Genomic DNA, 21,648 nt, shown 5'->3' with positions numbered 1-21,648 from the left:
CCGCGGTGCGAGGTGCTTCGCTCGGTGACCGCCGGCTGGTCACCCCTACCGCGGCCTCCGTTCCGCGACCGCATCCTCACGCTCGCCGCGTACCCGCCGTGCCGCGGCCTCCTGGTCTCGACGGACAAGGGCGAGACCTACCTCTTAGACCGCCGTCGCCGCCGCCGCCGGGGGGGCGGATCGGCCTGGGTGGCTCTGCCTGGCTCGGCGCCGATGCCGTTTGAACAGCGCGCCGTGTACGCCAAGGACCACGGCCTGTGGTTCGAGGTGTCGCCGACCGACGGCCGCCTCCGCGCGCACGGCCTCGACGTCGTCCGTGGCGCGCGTGCTCCCAAACTGGAGCACACCACGCACCGGGTGTCGGACCCCATACCGGTGATCACGCCGAGCGCGCGTGGCGGGAGGACGCCGGGCGCCAAGCTAATCTACCTCGGGAGCGGCAACTTCTGCGCCGTGCAAGCCGCCGGCGCCGAGCGTGACGGCGGCTGCCCTGTCACCGTGACGGTGTTCAGGGTGATCGACTCCGGGATGCCGGTGACGCTGGCGGAGAGGAGGCGCCGGCGCCGGGAGCGCCGGATGAACGCGAGATGGGTGGCCGCCGAGCTGGAGCGCGCGTGCGCGGAAAAGGCCTCCACGTCTGGTCGGAGGCGGCGGAAGCTGTGCCGGGTGAACCTGTGGAGCCGCACTTACATTGTGGGTGGCGCCGCCGGCCATGGTCCATCTCTTGCTGGGGTGCTTTGGATGTGGCGCGTCAGAGTTGAACGTTTGGAACACTGATTTCATCGGTAGAATTTGTGCACACGAAATTTGGAAGAGTGAAGTTTGCATTGGATTTTGAAGAATTTAATTCAGTTAGATGGAATCATACTTCTTTTCTTATACCGACAATTTTAGGTTTAAAACCATTTTTGTCGCAATTCCATTTTTATATTGATTGATTGACGATTCAACGGAGTTCGTCGGTCAGGATGAAATTTTTAAATATCATTGGCACTTGAGTAGTACTACATCCATCCAAATTATATATTATTTTGACTTATTTAGATTTTGTATATATACTATGTTTAGATGCATAATAATATCTATGAATATAGAAAATTTAAAATAATTTATAATTTGGAATGGAGAGAGTAATATATAATAATTATATTTCAGGTTCTACGAGAATAGGTATGTTTGTCTCGCAAATCGTAATTATTTGGCTTCGGTTCCGGGCCTCAGTTACAACTAAATAAACGGATGGCAAAAAGGTCCGTTCCCAATAACACATGCGGCAGCCCAGGCAAAGCGACGAGCCTGCTGGGCCATCTTTTTTGTTTTTTACTCTTTTTTTTTTGAAAGATTCTCACAAATATATCCCTATCGGAACCAATTTCAAAAAATGGACTCGCGCCAAGCTACAACGTCTCGGCGTCAGCGTGGATGGCGCCAAGCTAAGGATCCATTTTTGGAATTGGTTCCACCAGGAGCTTATTTGTGAAAAATTTTCACGAAAAGGGCTAAAATAAAAAAAAGTCGGCCTGCTGGGCTACCGCGAAGAAACGAGAGATGCAGCAAGGAGGCCGGCCCGTTTCCTGAAAAACAAAGAGGCCCGTTGGCCCAATAACACATTCAGGCAGCCCAGGCGAGCCCGGCTACTGAATCCTCCCTCCCCAACACACACCGCCGCCGAACCCTAACCCCATCGCTGCCACAAAGAGAGCAGAGCAACAGCCCCTTCGCCTCGAACTCTCTCGCGCCTGCCTCCACACGCCAGGCCGCCCTCCCACCTCGCCGCCGCAGCCATGGCGATCACCGCGACGACGCCCGACATCCTCGGCGAGCGCCAGTCCGGACAGGACGTGCGCACCCAGAATGGTAACCGCCGCCGCCCCCAGTTACTTGCCACCGCCGTTGGGGGCGCTCTTTTTAATTACTTTGTGTTTTTCTTGTTTGATCGCAGTGATGGCGTGCGGGGCAGTGGCCAACATCGTCAAATCCTCGCTCGGTCCCGTCGGTCTCGACAAGGTATGTGTGCCCTTCCTCTTTGATCTATCTGGAGTTTACATCACGCCTGCAGCCTTTGGTGGATCCAAACTCTAGGTTTGTAAATCACAACATGATCTATATAACTAGAAGTCTATAATGGTATTTCTGCTCGTCTGAATGCTGCATTGTGCTGAGGAAGCTGTTGATTCGAAAACCTAGCTTGCAGGATTATATCTGACAACACATTGGCTGCTAATATATGTAGATTGGGTTCAGTGTCGTCACGATTTGAATAATTTTTCTAACAAATCAGAACGATCGCCCATACATACAACTTAGAAACTTGAGTCTATGGTGTGTGTTCTGTACTCTAAGAAGGAGAAGCGAGCACTAATTCAGTGCATTCTGCATACAGATGCTAGTGGATGACATTGGTGATGTTACAATCACTAATGATGGAGCAACCATACTGAAGATGTTGGAAGTTGAGCACCCAGCTGCTAAGGTGATTCCTAGCAGCAAAATCTGAAAGTGAAGTCTCATGTTTTGATTGCTTCTTTGTGTTTATGTTTTTTTTTTGGTTTCTATCAATTGCTAGGTTCTTGTTGAGTTGGCTGAGCTCCAAGACCGTGAGGTAGGAGATGGGACAACTTCAGTTGTCATCATAGCAGCAGAGTTGCTCAAGGTAATAGATATTTTCCCTTTTCCTTTTCCCACGTTGTCAATTTCCCAACCAGTTTTCAGATACACTCACACTGTTCTGTTTCAGAGAGGCAATGATCTTGTGAAGAATAAGATCCATCCAACCTCTATAATCAGTGGCTACAGGGTGAGTTTTCGATTCTACAAGCTGTAGTAGCATTTGAATGTTCAATGGTCATTTCAGTGGCAAGATTACTGTAGTTGACATTTTGGAATGTTTTCCTTCACATTTTACCAGCTTGCTATGCGTGAAGCCTGCAAATATGTTGAGGAAAAGTTGTCAGTCAAGGTAAGAAAATGTTGTCTCCTAAGCAAATTTCAGAAGAATGCTGTCTCATCCCATGCCTATTGTCATACCGATTCGAATATTTATCTAAATTTTCAGGTTGATAAACTTGGAAAAGACTCCCTTATCAATTCTGCAAAAACTAGCATGTCTTCAAAATTGATCACTACTGACAGTGATTTCTTTGCTGCTATGGTAAGTTCCTACAGTCATTTAGCATTTAGTTTAGGGGATTCTTTTGTTGGTTCATTTTTCCTTGTTGGTATTGCTTTAATTTTGTGTGTGTGAATACTAACTGTAAAATCCTTTAGTCATAGGACTGTTTTAGTTGTATTTATTTAACATAAAGTAAGTACATGCCTTTAGTGGTTATCTGCATTTTTGCTCTTATAATTCTCTTGAGATCAGTAATAATGTGCTGTTATGGTTTCTGCCTCACAGAATTTATCCCAGTAGCTAACTGCTATGGTTTCACTGTCTTTCTATTGGCATTGCTTTGAACTATTTGATGTAAGTCATCCTGACTTTTATTTCTTAGGTTGTTGAGGCAGTTCAAGGTGTGAAGATTACAAATGCCAAGGGAGAAGTGAAGTATCCAATCAAGGTCAGTCAATGACGTTTGGTTACAACACTGCTCCACTAAATCTATTCTATCATATGGATTTGTTATGTTGTGAATATGACATCTCTGGAATATCCTTTTGATCCATTTACTTTTCCACTGCTTACAACTCTGTAGTGGTACTTGTTGCCATATTATTGTCTGGACAATTTGCTCTACCAAAACATTCAATTAGGATGTTTGATGTTTAACTATAGCATGAACTGCTTTGGACCACCTAGGTGGTCCTTCTGCCCATGCTGGGTCAAAGACTTTGATGATTGGTTGCTTAGTAGTGCATGGACAGCAACTTTTAAACATGTATTATTGTTCTCTTTAATCTTCCAGGTTTGGTGTTAATTGTTCTTATTGTTGAGTTCTTTCATAAATTTAGCTTGTAACTATGGGTTTTATCTGATCTTCAGAGCATCAATATTTTGAAAGCTCATGGTAAAAGTGCCAAGGATAGTTACCTGCTGAATGGGTATGCACTAAACACAGGCCGTGCAGCTCAAGGAATGCCTACTAGAGTGACTCCTGCTAGAATTGCTTGTCTTGATTTTAACCTTCAGAAGACAAAAATGCAACTTGGTGTCCAAGTTCTTGTAACTGATCCAAGGGAACTTGAGAAGATTCGTCAAAGGTATTTGCATTATGTGTAATACTTAACGATTCCTTAGTCTATTCTGATTGAATCAGCAGTAAACATGCTCTCTTTAATACCTCTTTGCATATTGCCAATTTCTAATTTATTTAAGCAGACATCACTGCCATTTTCTATTGATTGGCTAGCAATTCATAGATTCAGTGGATTTTTATGGTATCAAATTGCAATCTTGTAAAATACTCTTTTTCGCAGAGAATCTGACATAACAAAGGAGCGAATTGAGAAAATTCTCAAGGCTGGAGCTAATGTTGTATTGACCACCAAGGGAATTGATGATATGTCCTTGAAGGTATGTTTTTCATTATTCAGGCAGTAGTGGTTCTGTTGTTTTTCCTGATACTTTGTGTCTATAGTTGTCCAGCACCAAATCATTTGGTTTGTTTGGTTGTCTGGTCAATTTGGCAACAGAATGGCAAAGTTGCTTTTGCACTAGTATTTTTCATTGTTGTCCTTTTTTTATTACACTTAAGGTAGTACTCCCTAGCCCCTCTTCCAAAATGTAAGTTGGTTTTTTTTGTCCTAAGTCAAACTTATATAACTTGACCAAGTTTATAGAAAAATGCACCAACATCTATAACATCAATTTAGTTTCTTTAAACCCACCATGAGATGTCTTGTAGGTGCATTTATATGGTTGTAGATGTTGACATATTTTTCTATAAACTTGGTCATGTTACAAATAGAGGAGGAAGAAACAGATGAAATGCTTGTAATGTTGTATTGACCAGCCCCAAAAGGGGCTATATATACAGTACATGGGATCACCCAAACGCTAGAATAGGAGATTACACAAATACCCTTGACACATTGACACTTATACCCTTAATAAGTCAAAGTTGGAGAAGTATGACTTAGGACAAACCTAAAACGACTTACATTGATGGTTTTTCATTGAAACAGCTATTAGGATCTTTTGATGTTTGCATGCTAATGTTTGTACAGACACCTCATCATGATTGTCATTGAGTTTCTGTGTCATGGAACATATTTCAGTACTTTGTTGAGGCTGGAGCAATTGCAGTAAGGCGCGTGCGCAAGGAAGATTTGCGCCATGTTGCCAAAGCCACTGGTGCAACTATGGTATGCTTACATAACAATTTTTTTTGAAAAATATTGGCAGGATTTTTGTTCATAGTCTTGTCTAGAAATGAGGCAGAAGATTAAATTCAACTAAGTGATAATCTTACATGCTGTATTATCGTGCGCTATTTATAGGTGGCTTAATTATTGAACCTTGCAGGTTACTACTTTTGCGGACATGGAAGGCGAAGAAACATTTGATCCATCATTTCTTGGACATGCGGATGAAGTTGTGGAGGAAAGAATTGCTGACGATGATGTTATTCTGGTGAAAGGCACTAAGAACACCAGCGCGGTTTGTACTTTTTCCTTACAAAACTTAAGCTGGTTTGCTATTACAGGAACATCACTATTTTGAAGATAATGGCATAATGTTTGGTTTTCTATTGTGCAGGTGTCCATAATACTTAGAGGTGCAAATGACTTCATGCTTGATGAGATTGAGCGGTCCTTACATGATGCCTTGTGCATTGTGAAGAGAACCCTGGAGTCAAATATGGTAATCCTTTTTGCTGCCATTCCTTTATGTGTTGGTCACCTGCGACTGAATAAGTGAACGTAGTGACAATTTTCACTGTTTCTTTATTGGTGGCAATTTTGTGGCTCTTGTTGGGTCTCAACTCTAGCCTACCCCAACTTGCTTGGGACTGAAAGGCTATGTTGTTGTTGTTGTCTTTTTTGTGGCCATGTACTGAAGCCTTAATAGCTACAATCCTGGTTATCGTGGACTATTCACATGCCTGAAAGAACCAAACAGTTCAAAATGCACCTACTTTTATTTCCGAGTAGGCTAATACTATTTGTTATCATTGGTCATGCTAGTGTCTTGAACATGTTTGTATTGGCTGTGCAGGTTGTTGCTGGTGGCGGTGCAGTTGAAGCTGCGTTGTCAGTTTACTTGGAGAACCTTGCAACAACCCTGGGATCTCGGGAACAATTGGCGATTGCTGAATTCGCTGAATCTTTGTTAATCATACCTAAGGTTTTAACCTGATCCATTTTGCTTACATTTTAAACCAATCAACGTGGTATATTAATTGGTAGGATGACTTTGCACTGACAGGTACTATCTGTTAATGCTGCGAAAGATGCAACTGAGCTTGTAGCAAAACTTAGGGCATATCATCATACTGCTCAAACAAAGGCTGACAAGCAACATTTCTCAAGGTAATTATAGAACTTATCTTTTTTAGTTATTCGATTAAATGGGCCCTGGTTACTCTTTTCATTTTTAAAGTGCTCTTGATATATATTTCTTTCTGTTGCTTGGAAAGTTCTATTATACACTAGTTAGCCAGTTGTAAGGAAATGTACTGGCTCACTAAGTGTGACTAAGGGATATCATCTCAGTATCTTGTACTGTGCCACAAGCTCTGTAATGTAATAGTGAGCTTTGATTTATAGTTACGAACAACACACCACCTTGTTGCAATTTCACCTGCACCTAGATGAATCTTAGTGGCCTCATAATTCGGTATCCATAAATGGTTCCAGATGCAATTTTACTTCTGCAATTTGTGCTGTGCTTGCCATTGAAGGGTCTAGATGCAATTTCCATAAAGTTTGCTTCCTTGTTTGTGCAGCATGGGTCTTGACTTGTCTAAGGGCATCATTCGCAACAACCTTGAGTATGGTGTGATAGAACCGGCGATGAGCAAAGTAAAAATTATTCAGGTTGGTCCTCTTGTTACTCTGTCATCAACTCATAGTCTTTGTACTGCCTGAGATCTCTTCCATCATCTGTTGTGTTCTTGTTGCAGTTTGCGACTGAGGCAGCCATTACTATCCTCAGGATTGACGACATGATCAAGCTTACCAAGGATGAGGGTAACGAAGAGGAGTAACCTGCTCACCAGTAGGGTTAGCTGGCTGTTTCGTGATGGTTGTCATGGCATGTAATATTTGTTTTCCCCTTTTTGTTTAGCTCTTGCTAGGTGTGGACATTCGAGTAGGGTGTTGTACGAAAACTGCAAATGGATGTGTATCCCAGTGAGTTGACGTTATTTGGATGTGTATCTGCCAAAATGGAAGTTCAGTTCATGGTGAGGTGCCTTGGTTGGTTGTGCACTGTAAACTGGGAATAGGATTGGTGTAACATAAACTGGAATCTGATGAGTTTTTACCCCCGCCGAATCATGCTGCTGAAACTGTTTGTGCTGATTCACGCGCTGGCAAATGTCCAACAAGAATATCACACGGTTTACAACATGCCATCATATATCGGTTTACATCATCACATCAGATATCCTAGCAAACAGAGTTCATATGTTTGATCAAAGAGCAGACAAGCCACAGAGGCAGAGCATTACCAGCTTGTTGTGCCCCACACATCTTTCTTTTTCTAAAAAAGAGGCTTACAACTCTTATTTACTCTAATCTGAGCCAACAGGTGTGACTCTGAACGTATCAGCAGTTACTAAACAGTTCAGATTCCGGAAAGCTCAATCGGTGCTATGGAACCTTTTCATCAGTATAGCAATTCTAACCATCAGAAGATCGGTGAACCTGTCCACAGCTAAAAACAGCGCCCATCGCCAGCTTCTCTTGAAGTAAAGCACAGCCAAGGACGTCCAGAACCCAATTGCGTAGAACAACGCTGAAGAGCCAAACAATATTAGATCACCAATTCTATCATGATGGTCATCCACTTCAGGCAGAGGAATCGATGGCGGCGTGATGGAGCAGATCTTCAGTAGAGGTGGGCCGCAGAGGCCAGGGTTACCCTCGTAGCTCCTCTGATCAAATGTGATGAACTGTCCCTTGGTACCCAGTGTAGGACCTGACAGGTTGTTGTATGCCACCGAGAAGACCTCCAGTGATTGTAGCGCTGCTAGCTCCTGTGGTATTTGGCATGTCAAGCTATTCTGTGATAGATCCAAGCTCTCAAGGTTGGTTAAGTTGGATAAGGACTTTGGTATTGGTCCAATCAATGAATTGTTCGAAAAATTTAGTGCCCGTAACCATTGCATGCCACCTATACCTTCAGGAATGGATCCTTCCAACTGGTTTGAAGAGAAGTCTAATCCAGACATGAAGTTGAGAATGTTACCCTTGTAATAATCTTGCCTACTTTTTGTCGTGAATTCCTCCTGGTCCGTTTCCAATAAAGAAGCATTGAACTCTGAGGAATAACCAAGTTGGAATATCTGGTATAGGATGCTGTTGGGTATTTCAACAGAGCTATTGGTATGAATGGTATCACTGTATTGGAAGGAATATAAATCTCCAAATAAACCCATACTGCTCAAGCATGAAGGTATCTGCTCCGATAGCATATTATTAGACAGGTCTAGCAGCCGCAAATACTTCAAACGACATATTTGGTATGGAATCATCCCTTCAAACATGTTTCCTTTCAGCAGTAACACTCTTAGCTCCGGAAAAGCCTCAGCTATACTGCTTGGGATTGCACCACCCAATTGGTTATATCGAAGATCAATTGTCTTCAGATAAGAATTGAATGACAAGGGCAACGGAAATGTTCCATTGAAATTATTCTCACTTAGATGTAGATATGTCAAATTGGGCAAAGAGGGTATCTGACCAGAAAGAAGGTTTTTCGAGAGATCAAGAAACTGAAGTTGTCGAAGGTTGCATATATCTGATGGGATTGATCCAGAAAGTTGGTTCCCTCTTAGATTAAGGATATAAAGGTTTTCGATTTGACATATACAATTTGGGACAGACCCGGTCAGTTTGTTATTGCTAAAATCAACCGCACCAAGATTTGCGTTTCCACAAATACTAGTGGGAATCTCTCCGGATATGCTATTATTACTTAGAACTAAAGATTGCATGGATGTCAAGTTCAAGACTTCAGGGAGTGGGCCATGGAAGCTGTTGCTGGATAAAAATAAAGCAGTGAGGCCTGATTGAGTTCCAATGAAACTAGCTGCTATGTGATCTGAAATATTGTTGTAAGAAATGTCTAAAATTGAGAGATTCTTCATGTAACTAAAAGCTGAAGAGTGTGGACCTTGAAAATAATTTCTTGATAAGTTTAAGTGGTCAAGATTTGGCAACGTGATGTTGATGTCCATAGGAATTTCTTTGTTTAACATGTTGCAAGATGCGTCTAACCAAGATAAGTTCTTATTTACTTTGGATGGAAGAACTAGTGGACCAACAAACAAGTTATTTTGCAAATTCAAGTATGACAGCTTTGTATTGTTCTCTATCAACCACATAGGGAAATGACCGCTTAGATAATTGTTTGACAGATCAATCAAGTACAATTCATGCTGATGCAACAACAAACTTGGTACACCAGAATTTTCATTTAGATTGCAGTTAGATAGTTCAAGAACCTGAAGCTGAACTGATATATTTGCAGCTGGAGTCTCGGTTCGTAATTGAAAGTTAGTACTATCGCTTGAAAGTCCCAAGTATTTCAGTCGAATATATTTTGAGAAGGAACTAAGGAGTAGCATTCCTTCAAGCTGATTATGAGAAAGGGATAGATGCACGAGTGAGGACATATTTGCTAAGTTAAGAGAGGGAAACCTAACTGTTAAAAGATTGTGTGAAACATCAAGAACTCTAAGGGAAGTAAGGTTTGTAATGCATGGCGGAAGCTCCCCAAAGAAAAAATTTCCATTCAGATGTAGCTCTTGAAGATTTGTCATATTGCAAATCTCTGCAAATGAAAAGAACTAATATGTTAATAATTGGTTCTGGGAATACTTTTGGTTTTTGGACCATGTTTCTATGCAATCACTGATGACAGACACAATAATAACTCACAGTATAAATGGAATTAAAACACGAAGTTCCATAGCAGTAAATTGCAAGATACATCCACACGGAGTATGCAGTCAAGGGATTATTGTTCCAAATCATAAAAAAGACCTAAACATGTTGTGGTCTACAGTTACTGTAATCACTTAAAACCACAAATACTTTTATTATCTTACAACTTAAATTTGAGGTCATAAATGTCAATTGCAAAAGTTGAGCATACACTACTGCTTAGTAATTTCAATCCATACCTCTTGATATGTTGCCGACAATTATATTCCAGCTTAGATCAATAACATCCATCTTTCTTTTGCTCAATCCTGTAACAAAAAAGTAAGTAAACCTAAGTACCTAATTAAGAGTTGATGTACACATAAAAGCCTGTGTAAAAGGGACAAGATACCATGAATATAAAATCATCAAATAACTAAATAAATCACAAAGATATTCATATAAGTCAAAAGATATCCAATAAATTTGGAAACTATATGCTTACTTTTGATAATTTGTGCACTGGTGATAATGTTGCCACTAAGGAATAGGGACCGCAGTGATGGAAGACCAAGCAAGGATGATATAGTACTATCATTCATCTGATTTCCAGATAGGTCAAGAATTTCTAATTTGCGTAAATTAGACCACACATCAAAACCTGTGTAAAAGGGAAAAGATGCCATGAATATAAAATCATCAATAACTAAATAAATCCACAAAGATATTCAGATAAGTCAAAAGATATCAAATAAATTTGGAAGCTAGGATAGAAATGGCAAAAATAAATTGTTGAAGAAGTTATCATGATACCATCGATGTGTTACAGTGTTAATGACATGTTGCCAAATTTTTTTTTGTCAAAGAGAGTAATAAATCTATGGTAGTGAAAAATTTTTAACACCGCGTGAGAAACAGGCAGATAACAGATAACTGGTTAATCTATCCAGAAAAAATATAAGGAAAAAAGAATCTAAGAACCATGGTAATACAAGGAAGATGTTCTAATAAATCCTTCACAATTTCAAACAGAGTGGGGGCAAGAATGGGAATACCTGCACCAGGTACACATCCCTGTATATCAAGGTTACTCAAGGACAGATTCTGCAGTTCCTGGAAGGGAAGGAACATAGTAGTGTTGAGTTGTAATTGTAGGAACAACCCAGCTCCTGCAAGGTCGAGGGCCTTGACACGGCCTGTTCCCGGGTCGCAGGTCACCCTCTCCCAGGAGCAGCAGTTTTCACCATTCCAGTTCAGTGTAGGCCACCCCGGCATTGAGAACTCATTAGCAATGTCCAGAAGCGCGCTTCTCTCCTCGTGCAAACACCCGTCACAGACCACGCAGAGACACACGAGAATCCAACACCAGCTCCAGGGGTTCCCCATGGCCCTTCGCCCCTTTCAGCTCAGCTCCCACTATGCTCTTGGAAATGTTCTGCGCAGAGCCATCTAGACTGGCTAGCAGTTTAGTGCACTACTGTGGAAGATGATTACTGCCGTCTTTTCCCGTCCAAACACACTTACTGTCGAAGACTTGCCGCCACGAAGACTTGCTTGTAGTGGCCAGCTAGTGTCAACAGAGAGTGACATGGAGAGGAGAATCATTCAACTAGGAACCCAATTTCAAGCTGCCCGGACGCGACCATAAACGGCATGTGTTGACTCATCTTGCGTTGGCCCAAGACGGAAAAAATATACCATAGTCGAATGAGCCGTGCTCTTGAAGAAAAAGAAAATGTAAGAAGCACCGGAGCAGGATCTCTCGAATGAGCAGTTTCTTGAGCAGGGTCGACGGGTCGTCTGTCTACTTGGGATTGGGATGGGGATCGTGGGTTCGGCGGCGTCAGTGGGCAACTAGCGCGTCGGCCCCGCTGACTCCCGCGCACTTTCCTTGCCGTGTCGGCGGCGGCGGTGGCGTTGCCGTGGCTGATGGGCAACTATCTGCTTCTTCCTCCCTCCTCACTCAGTCAGTGGCTCAGTGCCCAGCATGCCTAGACGGTTTGGCCCATGCAAGGGGGCCCATGCAGGGGGCCAGTATGAAAGCTCAAATATATATATATATATATATATATATATATTGAGAATAATATCATTTATTGTGATCAATGTAACATGTTTTCTTCATAGGAATCCGGTTAATATTTTTCTTTATTCCAAAAAAATTCTAAATTACATACGTGAAAGTTTTGAGTGCTTCTTATTCTACTCACCAATATTCATTTTATCGAAATATTTAATCTTCAGTAGATAGAGAATGCAACTACTATTTTCCAACTCCTTTTGCTTGCTACAGTCACGGGCAAAATTGTATTCCTCTTTCTGGGGGTGTATAGTTTCACATTGTACAAGTGTATGGCAACAAACAACCATTCTAAATACATGTTGCAAGAAATGGCCTAACTAAGCTCCTGCTGAAGTACCTACAGCCTGAAGTCTGAACTCTGAAGCATCACCAATTAAACATATACTACTCTTTAACTTCTTGTGCCAAGCTTGGCTACTATCTCATCCCTTGCCAGCCGTATCAAAAACAAGATGGCAAGTGAGATGGAAACAATCAACATGAAAAATACACTGTTCCATCCTCTAGTTGAGATGTAACCCGTAAGCAAGGGCCCCAATGCCGCACCAACAGAGCCAGTGCCGTCGATTATGGCAGAAACTGTCGCCAGTGCTCGCGAATTCCCTTTGATCGCATCTTGGGTGCCAAGATCAGTTGCTACTGCCGTGGTGATGAGGGAGTATGGACCATTCACGAAGTAGCCGGAGAGGAACATGAGGCCAATGTTGTGGTGCATGGATATGCTTCCATATGTCCGGTACACGATGAGTGCAGGGATTGAGAGGAAGAGGAACAGAACTGATGTTACTGCACGGGCACCTATGGCATCTGAGAGGAAACCAGCTGAAATCCCTCCTAAAACCCCTCCTATGTCAAATACAATCGATAAAATTCCAGAAGCCTTGTGTGACAAGAGCTGGCCTGCTACGGCTGCAAATAAAAAATAGGTTGGTATCAAGCACAAGTAAGAAAACTTGAGAATGATTAATACTCCAGAATGAAAATTCTATTGTAACAATGCTTCCAAGAAGTAAAACAATCCTCCAATTTCTGAGCTCATAATTCTCATGGTTTCACCTTACCATGGAAGGAGAGGTATTTTACATTAATGAGCTAGATTTTTGAGTTATTTGTGTCGAATCCTACCATATAAACAAAGAAAAATCGGTAGGAAAAATAACATATGCACATCAGTACAAGTCAATTGATATGTCAATCAACAACTAAAACAGTTCCACATGTGAGCAAAATAATATTATGAACAATTAGGTAGGCACCTTATCAGAAACTTGAGTGCAAGCTAAAACTGGTGCGTATTATCAACAATTTCGGTATGCTTGTGTTGCATCTGGTCCAACTATCACACTATAGAACAATGTTTCAGAGAACTAAAAGTTTCAGACTCTTTGGTGACTGTTAAACCTATTCAACTGATTTAAACCACACTAGGAAGCAATCAACTATTTAGCCTGAAATGTAAAACTGGGAACTACCGCACTGAGCAAATTCTAATGAGTGACATTTTAGCAACCAAATTAGAGTTCATGTCACAAACAAGTTAAAACTAACCTTCAGCGTATAGTTGTAGATTTGCTCACTGAGAAAACTAATGGACAAGTATCAAGCTCATACTCTACCACTGTTAATGTGAGATCAAACAGTATAATGTCAATTGACTACATACCATTGTTCCTGATATAGAATGGCAACCAGTAGAGGAAGGTATAAGCCACGAGCTTGGAGAAGAAGAGACAGAATGCAAACGGCGCAACGCCAGGCAGTCTCCAAGCCTCCAAGAACCCAATCGCCCTCGGCAATTGCGATCCCATCTCCAGCTCCAACTCGTCATCCTCATTCCCTTGGGCCTCTTTCTTATCCTGCCCAAGCAGCCCCACCTCCTCCCCACCATCCCCATTCATCTCAACCTCCATCGCCTGCACCTCCAACCCGGCCTCACTCGGGTGTGCGACCAAGAACACCAGCACGACGACCCCGAGCGCGGCGATGACGAACGCTGGCACCAAGAACGACCACCCCCATCCGAACTCGAGTACGGTGGCGGCGAGGACGGAGCCGGCGATGTTGCCCACGGACGTGTGCGAGTTCCACACCCCCATGATGGTGCCGCGCTTAGACGAGTGTCCGAACCAGTTCCCCACGATGGCGACGACGCAGGGCCAGCCGGGCGGACTGGACGACGCCGCTGGCGACCTGAGCTGCCGCGAAGAAGGCGAGCGCGTGGACGTCGAGGAAGTACGCGGCACCGAGCGCCGCGCAGGCCGCTCCCGACGCGAGCATGGCGGCGCCGAGGAGGCGGCGGAGGTCGGCGCGGTCGGCGAGGTGGCCCGCGGCGAACATGGCGAGCGCGTAGGCGGAGAGGAAGGCGACGTCGAGCTCGCCGAGGCGGTGCGTGCCGCGGGCGCCCGAGAAGGGCGCCCACCCCGCGGAGAGCACCGCCTTGACGATGCTCGGCGGCTTGCGGGAGGCGTGGAACGACGCGTAGGACGCGAAGGTGAGCGCCAGCACCGCGTACTCGTGCCGCCCGAGGCCCCGCGCGGGCGCGCCCCCGTGGGGCGGCCGCGCGGCTTCCATCGGAGGGGCGGGGCGGATGCTAGAGAGGGGAGAGGCTTGAGGGCATGGGGCGCAGGGGGAAGGTGAGATCTGGCATCGGGGGAGACGAAGACGACGACCCCTGGGACAGGGAGGACTGGACTGACAAGAGGGGAAGTTTGGCCCGTTTGCCTTCTTTTTCTCAAACCTGAATTTTTCCTGCCCATTTCTTTTTCAGAGAAAGCAAGCTGAAGTCTGAAGAACAGGTTGTTCAGAGTTCAGACTACAGAGTTCCAAACTTCTCCAATCCAAGAGCATTGTTTCTGCAGCTGGACTCGGATCAGATGAACTTTACAGAAAATATATCTATGTGGCTTCTTGTTTATGCCAACCAAATACTAGACAAATTCTCAACAGATAGCAGTCTCACAAAAGTGTGCGTGTGTTTGACGTGTGCAGTGTCAGAGCTCAACGAGCTGCATAAGCGTCCCAGTTCGGTATGCTGGCTGTTGCTTCATTGACCATCTTCACAAGTGTAACCTGTGTGCAACACGAGATTCCATAACATGGGTTAATAAGAGTAAGAAGGGTATAGCAAGAACGAGGACCGGGAACAAGCAAAGAATCATATATGTATGTGTGTCTATGTATTCTGAATTACTGAAATATCTCAACAACAGAAGAAAATCGTTGGGGTTTCTAATGCTTTTTTAACTGTTGGGGGCGCTCTTTTTTAATTACTTTGTGTTTTTCTTGTTTGATCGCAGTGATGGCGTGCGGGGCAGTGCCCAACATCGTCAAATCCTCGCTCGGTCCCGTCGGTCTCGACAAGGTATGTGTGCCCTTCCTCTTTGATCTATCTGGAGTTTACATCACGCCCGCAGCCTTTGGTGGATCCAACCTCTAGGTTTGTAAATCACAACATGATCTGTATAACTAGAATTCTATAAGCTGTTTGGATCCTTGGAATTGAATTCCATTCTAATAATCATAATTTAGATACAAATTAATTAAACTAACATAGTTGTATATGAAAATATTTGTATATTATTGTTAGCCATATGGGAGAGATGCTTATGTGCTGCACTTCTGCTACAGGGAAGCGAGTCGAAGAGCGTGCTATAAGTTGCATATTAGATACATAGGATGAGGATTTATAGAATCAATTTCCATCTTCCACCCCTCATGAATTTAAGATAGGCTTATATCTAAACTTTGGAAAGTTGTGGAATGCCACACTCCAAGATAAATAGCCTACTCCATTAAGTAGATTCCAATTCCTTCAAAATGAAGGGATCCAAACGGGGCCTAATGGTATTTCTGCTCATCTGAATGCTGCATTGTGCTGAGAAAGCTGTTGATTCGAAAACCTAGCTTGCAGGATTATATCTGACAACACATTGGCTGCTAATATATGTAGATTGGGTTCAGTGTCGTCACGATTTGAATATTTTTTCTAACAAATCAGAAAGATCGCCCATACATACAACTTAGAAGATTGAGTCTATGGTGTGTGTTCTGTACTCTAAGAAGGAGAAGCGAGCACTAATTCAGTGCATTCTGCTTACAGATGCTAGTGGATGACATTGGTGATGTTACAATCACTAATGATGGAGCAACCATACTGCAGATGTTGGAAGTTGAGCACCCGGCTGCTAAGGTGATTCCTAGCAGCAAAATCTGAAAGTGAAGTCTCATGTTTTGATTGCTTCTTTGTGTTTATGTTTTTTTTTGGTTTCTATCAATTGCTAGGTTCTTGTTGAGTTGGCTGAGCTCCAAGACCGTGAGGTAGGAGATGGAACAACTTCAGTTGTCATCATAGCAGCAGAGTTGCTCAAGGTAATAGATGTTTTCCTTTTTCCTTTTCCCACTCTTGTCAATTTCCCAACCAGTTTTCAGATACACTCACACTGTTCTGTTTCAGAGAGGCAATGATCTTGTGAAGAATAAGATCCATCCAACCTCTATAATCAGTGGCTACAGGGTGAGTTTTCGATTCTACAAGCTGTAGTAGCATTTGAATGTTCAATGGTCATTTCAGTGGCAAGATTACTGTAGTTGACATTTTGGAATGTTTTCCTTCACATTCTACCAGCTTGCTATGCGTGAAGCCTGCAAATATGTTGAGGAAAAGTTGGCAGTCAAGGTAAGAAAATGTTGTCTCCTAAGCAAATTTCAGAAGAATGCTGTCCCATCCCATGCCTATTGTCATACCGATTTGAATATTTATCTACATTTTCAGTTTGATAAACTTGGAAAAGATTCCCTTATCAATTCTGCAAAAACTAGCATGTCTTCAAAATTGATCACTACTGACAGTGATTACTTTGCTGCTATGGTGAGTTCCTACGGTCATTTAGCATTTAGTTTAGGGGATTCTTTTGTTGGTTCATTTTTCCTTGTTGGTACATATGCTAGAAAAACGCCACCTCCGCCGCCCACCCGCCCTCGGTGGAGTGCGTGTATCCATATACCTTCTACTCTCTTCGGACATAAATAAAGTACATTTTCACATGTTAATATATACTAGCAAAATATCCGTGCGTTGCTACAGTAAAAGATCGATTGTGTTTTTCAAACTAATGACATCTTATACCAACACAAATACTGCCATATCCTTTTTTTTCCTTTCCGTTCCCAATAACAACTATATCCAGCATTTAACATTTCCTAAGTTTAAGAAGTTTTGTAGTGGCTACTTGTTACCACGCATCAATTCTAACATCCAAGAGCGAAAACATATCACATTCACATTTAAGCAGTACTCCTATCAGCTATATTGTTTGCTTGATATTTTCACCATTACCCGGTAAGAACTCATAAAGTCTTGCATTCTGTGCTTTCAAGGATCACCTTCGGTTTCTAGCACTCGTGGCTATTTTGGACTCCCTTTGGAGCCTCTCTTCAAAAATTCTAGTCCTCTCAGCAGCAGCTGTTCTTTCTTTTTCCAATTCTTGTTGGTGCCTCTCTTCAAGCATTCTTGTCCTCTCAGCAGCAACAGCTCTTTCATTTTCCAATTCTTGTTGGTGCCTCTCTTCAAGTGTTCTTGTCCTCTCAAGGGCAGCTGCTCTTTCATTTTCCAATTGCCTACAGGTGTGATCAAGTAACAAGTATACACGATTACACATTGTTGTTCATAGGGCCAAAATTCTGTTAAAGAAACTTTTGAGGAAGCTCACTCCATTAATTTGGAGTTCTTTGCCTTTAATTGGCTTATGTGAGCATCATATCTCCCCATGATTCTTGTAGTACTCTGGAATACGTGTTAGAAAATTACAACCAATAATAGTCATTACCTTCAATCAAACTCGTGGAAGAAATGTGTTTACCTCATTGAACAATGCGATAATATCTCCACTCAGGTTATCATCATCCTGTACAATCATCCTAGCATGGAATGAGCTGCCTGCCATAACCGAGGTATTGGTCATTTGTACAGTTGGTGCTTGTCGCTGGTACTCAGTACCAGAGGCCGCTGGAGGCCCAAAAGTCTGTTAATCCTGCCTAGGGGCTAACTGATCATGGGCAAGGGCAACCATCTCCTCTGGGATAGGTGGTGGTTGCCACACAATCAAGGCTCCAGTCTCCGTAGAAAGATGGCATGCTGAGTAAAAGTCTCGACACCTGATTCGTGACAAAGCATCTCTTCCAACAGGAGCAAGATTCTGAAAAAAGAATGCAATCTATTTAAGGATTATAAAAAACCAACCCAACCTATGAAAATTATGGAGAAAACGTACAAAGTTACCAAGATAGAAGACTCATAAACTGATTCCTTAGCTACCGAAGCCTCATCAGCTTCATTGATCACCTCAACCTCTATCTTCTGTTGCAGTGGTGTAGTTCTTCCTCCTATAATGATATCCACCACTGAAGAAATGGTTGATTCAGTGGAAATCTTTTCCTTCCTCTTCTTGTTCTTGTAGCATGAAATATCACTGCCCTAATGTGTTGCAGGCTATGATCAGGTCTATCAATTATTCAAAGCAACATCTTAGATTGTGCTTTTACCACAAAAAAAATTGCATTAAGGGAAGTCTAAGTTGAGGGCTACATGTCAATCATCTAGTTGATAATATAGCAGAAAGGGACAGGTAGAGCATTGTCTATTGCTGCAAAGGGATGGCAACCAGATATCGATAGAAGTGTATCATGCTTCATATTACATCACAAGCAATAGTTATCTACTTTACACACAGGAACTTAGATGCATCATGCTTCTGAAGGTCCAAAGGAGCTCACAATTTCTTTTAGTGAAATATTAGGAGTTACTATGGGTTCACTGAAAAATAAGGAAGAGAGCAGGAACAGAAAGAAAGTAACCAGCTACAATCCACCAGGTCAAGCAAAAATGCAGACTACGAACAAAAATGGAGAGAAGAAACAAACAATACCTGAGCTTCTCCAATGGAGCACGGCCCAAAAGAACGTCGCACGTCGGGCATTTTGTATCCCCCTTCGTCAACTTGTCATATATGCATTGCCTGCAAACTGAACAAAGCATGCTATTATCGATGACTGAAGAAATGGAAGTCCAGGATGTTTACGGATTGCTAGCACAACAGCTCTATAATTCGTTTCATGACAGCGCTACGCGATGGCATCAAGCAGCTAGGACTGGGCGACAAGACACTCGCGCACAGATCGAGAACCCTCTGCACTCATGCTCAGCTGATCTAATTGCGAGTTGCGACTGATGCGCACCTGACCACTGCCCAGTGGAAAGCCCCTATTACAGTGTCGAAATCGAATGGAATCCAATCGATGGTAGGCGAACTGGAACTGGTCAAGAAGGCCATTACCATCCCCGCCCGCCGGCCACGGCCAGGACGCCCACATCTGCAAACTTTTGGGGAACGCCGCCCCCAGAAGAGGAAGTAGAGGAAGTAGCATTTCGATCGAGGATCCCTGATCCCATCAGCTTGCGCGGAGGAGGCGGGGGAGCGAGCTTACAGGCATGGAGGCACTCGGAGATGGAGGTGGCGTCGTGGAGGAGGCCGCCGCAAATTCCGCAGCTGAGGCACGGTGCGACGGCCGAGCGGCGCACCACCACCGCATCCGCCGGGGCGCCCGCGCGGCCGCCGCCTCAGCTTTGCCGCGCGAAGGTGCCGCAAGGTGGCGGTCCTGGCGGCAGGAGAGCGGTGCTGTCGGGGAGCGGGTCCGCCGTCGCCGGAGCCGAGGCTTGCTGGCTTCCCCGTACCATTGCCGATGCGGGGTGGCACGAGCGCGCCGGCGAGAAGTCGGCCCACCGCCCGAACACGACGCCTCCTTTTTCCCGATCCAGATCCGGCGCGGGGCGCGGCTCGAAGGGCGGAGGGAGGGGGCCGCTGGCCGCCTGCTCTGCCACCCGGCTCCCCTACTCCGCCACCCGTCCTCGCTCCCTACCGCCCAGCTCCCACCGACCGCCCCTCCCTGCTCTCCGTCGCCGCCGCCCTGCTCCCGCCGGATCCAAAATCCGGCGCGGGGCGCGGCTCGGAGGGAGGGGGAAGCGATTACCGTTTGTTTTAGTTTAACCCCCTCCCTTACTTCTTTTTTCTACCCGAGCCACCAATTTGTTAGAATTTGGACCGCGGGTTGATTCCAGGAAAGTTGAGGGGCTTTTTTGAAAAATGACCATGACGGTCGACCGTTGCAAGAAACATCATCGCTTTCCTCTTTTTTTCCACCCGAACCCCCCCTATATTCAGAATTGGACCGCGGGTTGATTTCACAAAAGTCTGAGGGTTTTTTTTGCAAAATGACCACGACGTACGAATGCCCAGGCAGAGACGTTACTTGCTTTAATAATAGGTAAAGATGAAACTGTAGCAAAGTTGCATTGGTGTCATTTTTAATACCCAAACTTGATATCAATTTGTGACCACTTACATTAAAAAGTACACAACTCAACAACATCACTTACTTAATTATTTGTAATCGGTGCTAGCATTAAATTAATATTGGGGCTAGTTAATGCTTTTTTAAAAATGAATATAAGAAGCACCTTTTTATGTAGGCATGACACTACATAGCACCACTTATAGGAATTGGACAGATGACATACAGATGCAAATACTTCATACATGACCTTATCACACATCTTCTTCTATTCTCTCCCAACATTTATTATCTCATATACATCTACAATATTGTGTCACTTTCCTCTCCCATGTTTTCGTGTGATGGATGTAGCCTTAGAGCTTAGGGGGTATACATTGTTTGTAGCAGGGGCGAAGCTAGCTCCAAAACTAGGAGCATACAAAAATAGATAGGCAGTATATGGTAAATATGAGTATGACTAGTGGTAAAAATTTTCTTTTCCGGGTGCATGTGCACCAGGCAAACCTCAACGTAGCTTCGCCCCTGGTTTGTGGGGAGGTAGGGGTTTTAAGCCCCCTGGATTCACCAATGTCTCCTCCCGCCTCCCTCAAACCCTATACTTATAGAAAGTTAAGAGGAAGACGAGACAGCGGAGGCCGCCATCGGTAAGAAGTGGTAGCAGGCCGGTGAGCATGGTCAAAGCTACACTAGAGCAGGTTAGAAAAGCTGAGCTGATGAGCATATTAGCGAGATGTTATTGGTAGCGGGAGGTCAGAGACAGAGCTCTACGCCGAAGTGGTTTAAAAAGCTAGAAAGATAGGACAACAGCAAGGTGTCTCGCCAATGTAGCAATATGCCACCAACCGGATTAGCGGGTTGGAGTGGTGTGGCGGGTGATTAGGTAGATGGATGCTGCTCTTGATATAGTGGCCTCCTAATTTAAAAAAAAAGATTAATTGCACTTATTTCCAGTGGTAATATATGAGAAATTATACATGAAATAAATAAGCAATAAGCACTTTCTATTTTAATTACTCGTTTGTAGAAAAACAATTAATTGAATTTATACACAGCGAGAGGTACAGCGGTGCTGTAAGGGATGTACACCCAAGACTCCAAATCACACACGTGAGTCGTGACACGTTCGTACGTATACGTCGAGAGAAGCATGGAACGGTGAACTGTGAAGCACGTGCCAGCCCCAG

At 43.8% G+C, this 21,648-nt stretch overlaps 4 protein-coding genes and 1 pseudogene across 4 annotated transcripts; 2 read left to right on the top strand and 3 right to left on the bottom strand.

Moving 5' to 3' along the window:
- Nucleotides 1–1,679: 1,679 nt before the first annotated feature.
- Nucleotides 1,680–7,440, top strand: LOC101756209 (T-complex protein 1 subunit alpha). Its single transcript, XM_004964624.3, has 17 exons — nt 1,680–1,857; nt 1,943–2,007; nt 2,384–2,473; nt 2,567–2,653; nt 2,738–2,797; nt 2,909–2,959; nt 3,056–3,151; nt 3,495–3,560; nt 3,983–4,200; nt 4,417–4,513; nt 5,218–5,304; nt 5,465–5,599; nt 5,699–5,803; nt 6,158–6,286; nt 6,368–6,471; nt 6,888–6,978; nt 7,065–7,440. The coding sequence occupies exons 1-17, from the start codon at nt 1,785–1,787 to the stop codon at nt 7,146–7,148; spliced, it is 1,638 nt and encodes a 545-aa protein (XP_004964681.1). The 5' UTR covers nt 1,680–1,784; the 3' UTR covers nt 7,149–7,440.
- LOC101754202 (probable LRR receptor-like serine/threonine-protein kinase At4g36180) lies at nt 7,375–11,694 on the bottom strand. Its single transcript, XM_012845670.3, has 4 exons — nt 11,088–11,694; nt 10,538–10,693; nt 10,293–10,361; nt 7,375–9,940 (listed from the first exon to the last, which is right to left on the bottom strand). Exons 1-4 carry the CDS (start codon nt 11,416–11,418, stop codon nt 7,746–7,748), a joined length of 2,751 nt encoding a protein of 916 aa, XP_012701124.1. The 5' UTR covers nt 11,419–11,694; the 3' UTR covers nt 7,375–7,745.
- A 622-nt stretch (nt 11,695–12,316) lies between these two features.
- On the bottom strand, nt 12,317–14,818 carry LOC101755810 (putative glycerol-3-phosphate transporter 5). The gene is given in 3 exon segments (XM_012845099.3): nt 12,317–13,024; nt 13,779–14,277; nt 14,279–14,818. Coding segments are annotated over 3 exon segments (1,425 nt in total). The 5' UTR covers nt 14,687–14,818; the 3' UTR covers nt 12,317–12,506.
- LOC101755535 (T-complex protein 1 subunit alpha-like) lies at nt 14,731–17,140 on the top strand. The gene is made up of 7 exons (XM_022825897.1): nt 14,731–14,830; nt 15,412–15,476; nt 16,215–16,304; nt 16,397–16,483; nt 16,569–16,628; nt 16,740–16,982; nt 17,063–17,140. Exons 1-7 carry the CDS (start codon nt 14,731–14,733, stop codon nt 17,138–17,140), a joined length of 723 nt encoding a protein of 240 aa, XP_022681632.1.
- A 353-nt stretch (nt 17,141–17,493) lies between these two features.
- LOC111257009 lies at nt 17,494–19,847 on the bottom strand (annotated as a pseudogene).
- Between the last annotated feature and the right edge of the window lie 1,801 nt (nt 19,848–21,648).

Source organism: Setaria italica, chromosome IV (assembly GCF_000263155.2).
Source record: "Setaria italica strain Yugu1 chromosome IV, Setaria_italica_v2.0, whole genome shotgun sequence".
Classification (NCBI taxonomy): domain Eukaryota; kingdom Viridiplantae; phylum Streptophyta; class Magnoliopsida; order Poales; family Poaceae; genus Setaria; species Setaria italica.
The sequence above is the reverse complement of the archived record's forward strand: the minus strand, read 5'-3'. Positions and strand labels throughout refer to the sequence as shown.

What these genes read in the sequence shown, in the direction of transcription:
- LOC101756209 (XM_004964624.3), top strand. Translation starts at nt 1,785, where the DNA reads ATGGCGATCACCGCGACGACGCCCGACATCCTCGGCGAGCGCCAGTCC. An exon ending in GGACGTGCGCACCCAGAATG is followed by an intron (nt 1,858 to 1,942) that starts GTAACCGCCGCC and finishes GTTTGATCGCAG; the next exon opens with TGATGGCGTGCGGGGCAGTG. An exon ending in AAGTGAAGTATCCAATCAAG is followed by an intron (nt 3,561 to 3,982) that starts GTCAGTCAATGA and finishes TCTGATCTTCAG; the next exon opens with AGCATCAATATTTTGAAAGC.
- LOC101754202 (XM_012845670.3), bottom strand. Translation starts at nt 11,418, where the DNA reads ATGGGGAACCCCTGGAGCTGGTGTTGGATTCTCGTGTGTCTCTGCGTG. An exon ending in GGGATGTGTACCTGGTGCAG is followed by an intron (nt 10,694 to 11,087) that starts GTATTCCCATTC and finishes CCTTTTACACAG; the next exon opens with GTTTTGATGTGTGGTCTAAT. An exon ending in CAGTGCACAAATTATCAAAA is followed by an intron (nt 10,362 to 10,537) that starts GTAAGCATATAG and finishes TTTTTGTTACAG; the next exon opens with GATTGAGCAAAAGAAAGATG.
- LOC101755535 (XM_022825897.1), top strand. Translation starts at nt 14,731, where the DNA reads ATGGGGCGCAGGGGGAAGGTGAGATCTGGCATCGGGGGAGACGAAGAC. An exon ending in GTCCCGTCGGTCTCGACAAG is followed by an intron (nt 15,477 to 16,214) that starts GTATGTGTGCCC and finishes TTCTGCTTACAG; the next exon opens with ATGCTAGTGGATGACATTGG. An exon ending in TAGCAGCAGAGTTGCTCAAG is followed by an intron (nt 16,484 to 16,568) that starts GTAATAGATGTT and finishes GTTCTGTTTCAG; the next exon opens with AGAGGCAATGATCTTGTGAA.